The sequence below is a fragment of the Camellia sinensis genome, chromosome 1 (genome assembly GCF_055761805.1).
Source record: "Camellia sinensis isolate YWXY chromosome 1, ASM5576180v1, whole genome shotgun sequence".
Taxonomy (NCBI): Eukaryota; Viridiplantae; Streptophyta; class Magnoliopsida; order Ericales; family Theaceae; genus Camellia; species Camellia sinensis.
The window spans coordinates 66,242,047-66,244,000 of record NC_138961.1 but is presented as its reverse complement, the minus strand read 5'-3'; the positions used below and the strand labels follow the sequence as shown (position 1 = coordinate 66,244,000).

General features: G+C 36.0%; 1 protein-coding gene across 1 annotated transcript; it reads left to right on the top strand.

Moving 5' to 3' along the window:
- Positions 1-611: 611 nt before the first annotated feature.
- On the top strand, positions 612-1,586 carry LOC114319712 (F-box protein At5g07610-like). Its single transcript, XM_028266770.2, has one exon. The coding sequence runs from the start codon at positions 612-614 to the stop codon at positions 1,584-1,586; it is 975 nt and encodes a 324-aa protein (XP_028122571.2).
- The last annotated feature ends 368 nt before the right edge of the window (positions 1,587-1,954 follow it).

Sequence of the window (1,954 nt, the reverse complement as noted above, 5' to 3'; positions counted from 1 at the left end):
TCCATCCTCTATATCCTCCTCCATTTGGGAGGAGGATGAATTGATCCTCCAAATATAGAGGGATGATGAAAAAATGGAGGAGACTCTAAAACACTATTCACTCTATATTTCTTAATTATATTCAAAATAACTTTTAATGTATAAATTTAATTTTTATAAAATTGACATCAATAAAAAGTATGAAATCATACCTTTAAAATGAGTATAATATTAAATACGTTTTACAAAAAATTTAAAATTAAATATTATTAATGAACAAAAATTACTTTTTAATTGAAATTTGAATGAAAAAAATAAAAGTTTGTGATTGGAGTTTGAATGAATAGTACATTCCTCTATATTAATTTTTTAAATAAAAAAATATTATTTTTATCTTTTTGAGAAGAGGATGTGGTTGGAGATGCTCTAAGTAAACGGAGGCAGAAACAGTGGCAACAGACGACGACCACTTGAATGAAATCCTAGTTCAACTACCCATAAGATCACTCATCCATTTCAAAATAGTCGCCAAACACTGGCTCTTTCTCATCGCCAACCCCCACTTTGTTCGCCGCCGAACCCGAACCACCCAAATCTCCAAACCTTCCGGCTTGTTCTTGCAAAACTTTCCGATGGAATTGGCTCGACAGCTCGATTTCATACCTCTCAAGCTCAACCCTGAAATACCCACAAACCCCCCCTTCAGAACCCAGCTCAGATTTGTGGAAGACCCATCAAAAATTTTGCATTCTTGCAACGGTTTGTTATTGTGTCAAGGCGTTAATTTATGCATATATAATCCTACTACCAATCAATTCACTACTCTTCCTTACCCACCTATTCACCAAGTTCCCAAATTTATCAACAATTGTCGTTACCCTTGTGCTACTAATTTAGCTTTTGATCAATCCAAATCGCATCACTACAAAGTTGTGTACATTTATTGTTATTATGGATTGTCTGCACACTTTGATCTTGAGATCTACTCGTCCGAAACCAGCCTCTGGACGACATTGGGTAGCCCTTTTCCTAGTGGTCTTAATTTTAGGAATGGGGTGTTTTGGAATGGTGCTCTTCATTGGATTGGCTTATTAAGGGATGCTGAGTCTTTATACTTGAACATTGAGGAAGAGCGTTTTGTAACAATGCCCAATGTGCCTCCTGTCCCGGATGGTTGGGATGAGAGGAGGGTAAAGTATTTAGGGAGCTCTAGTGACCATTTGCAACTCATTGAGATTTATGGTCCTCCCACTACTCAGTGCAATGTGTATGAGATGGAGAGAGACTACTCTGAATGGTTAGTGAAGTTTCGTGTTGATCTTGATTCAATTACAAATGCATTTCCTGAAATGATTTTTATCACACTTGACGGCGCGTGTGATTATAAATTCGTCATACTTGGTCTTATTCGGGAAGAGGATGAGGATGATGATGAGTCATTTCTATTGCTGCACTTACCAGGTAAGATCATACGCTATAATTTTCAAGACAATAGTTTTAATAAGCTATTCAATCTTCCTTCAAGCCACAATGATGAAGAGGGTTTGTTAATATTTGATGGATTGTCCGATGCATTTGAATACATTGAGTCTCTGGCTTATGTTTGAAAATGTTTCCTGCTCAAAATAGTTTGGTGTCACCTGTTTTATGATATCTATGTTGCATTTTTAGTTGTGAAGTTGTAAGCATGTGTGTTGAATATTACTTGATTATAAGAACAATGCACCACTTTATCCTTTTGCTAGCATTATTTAGTGTTTGTTTCATTTTTTCCCCCTCTTGTGTTTTCGATAGAACACTGATTGGTTGATGTAATACTGCAAGGCTATATATCACACATAAAAACTTGAATGACAGAAGAGAGAGATAGTATGTGTTCTTGTTAGTGAATCCAATGCATCTATTTATAGATGCTTAGAGCCTCTTCATCAAAAGGCACCACTCTGCAAAGGTTGTATCTTGTTTAAAGATGGAA

Excerpts from the sequence above, each read along its gene's own strand:
- LOC114319712 (XM_028266770.2), top strand. The coding sequence starts at position 612 with ATGGAATTGGCTCGACAGCTCGATTTCATACCTCTCAAGCTCAACCCT.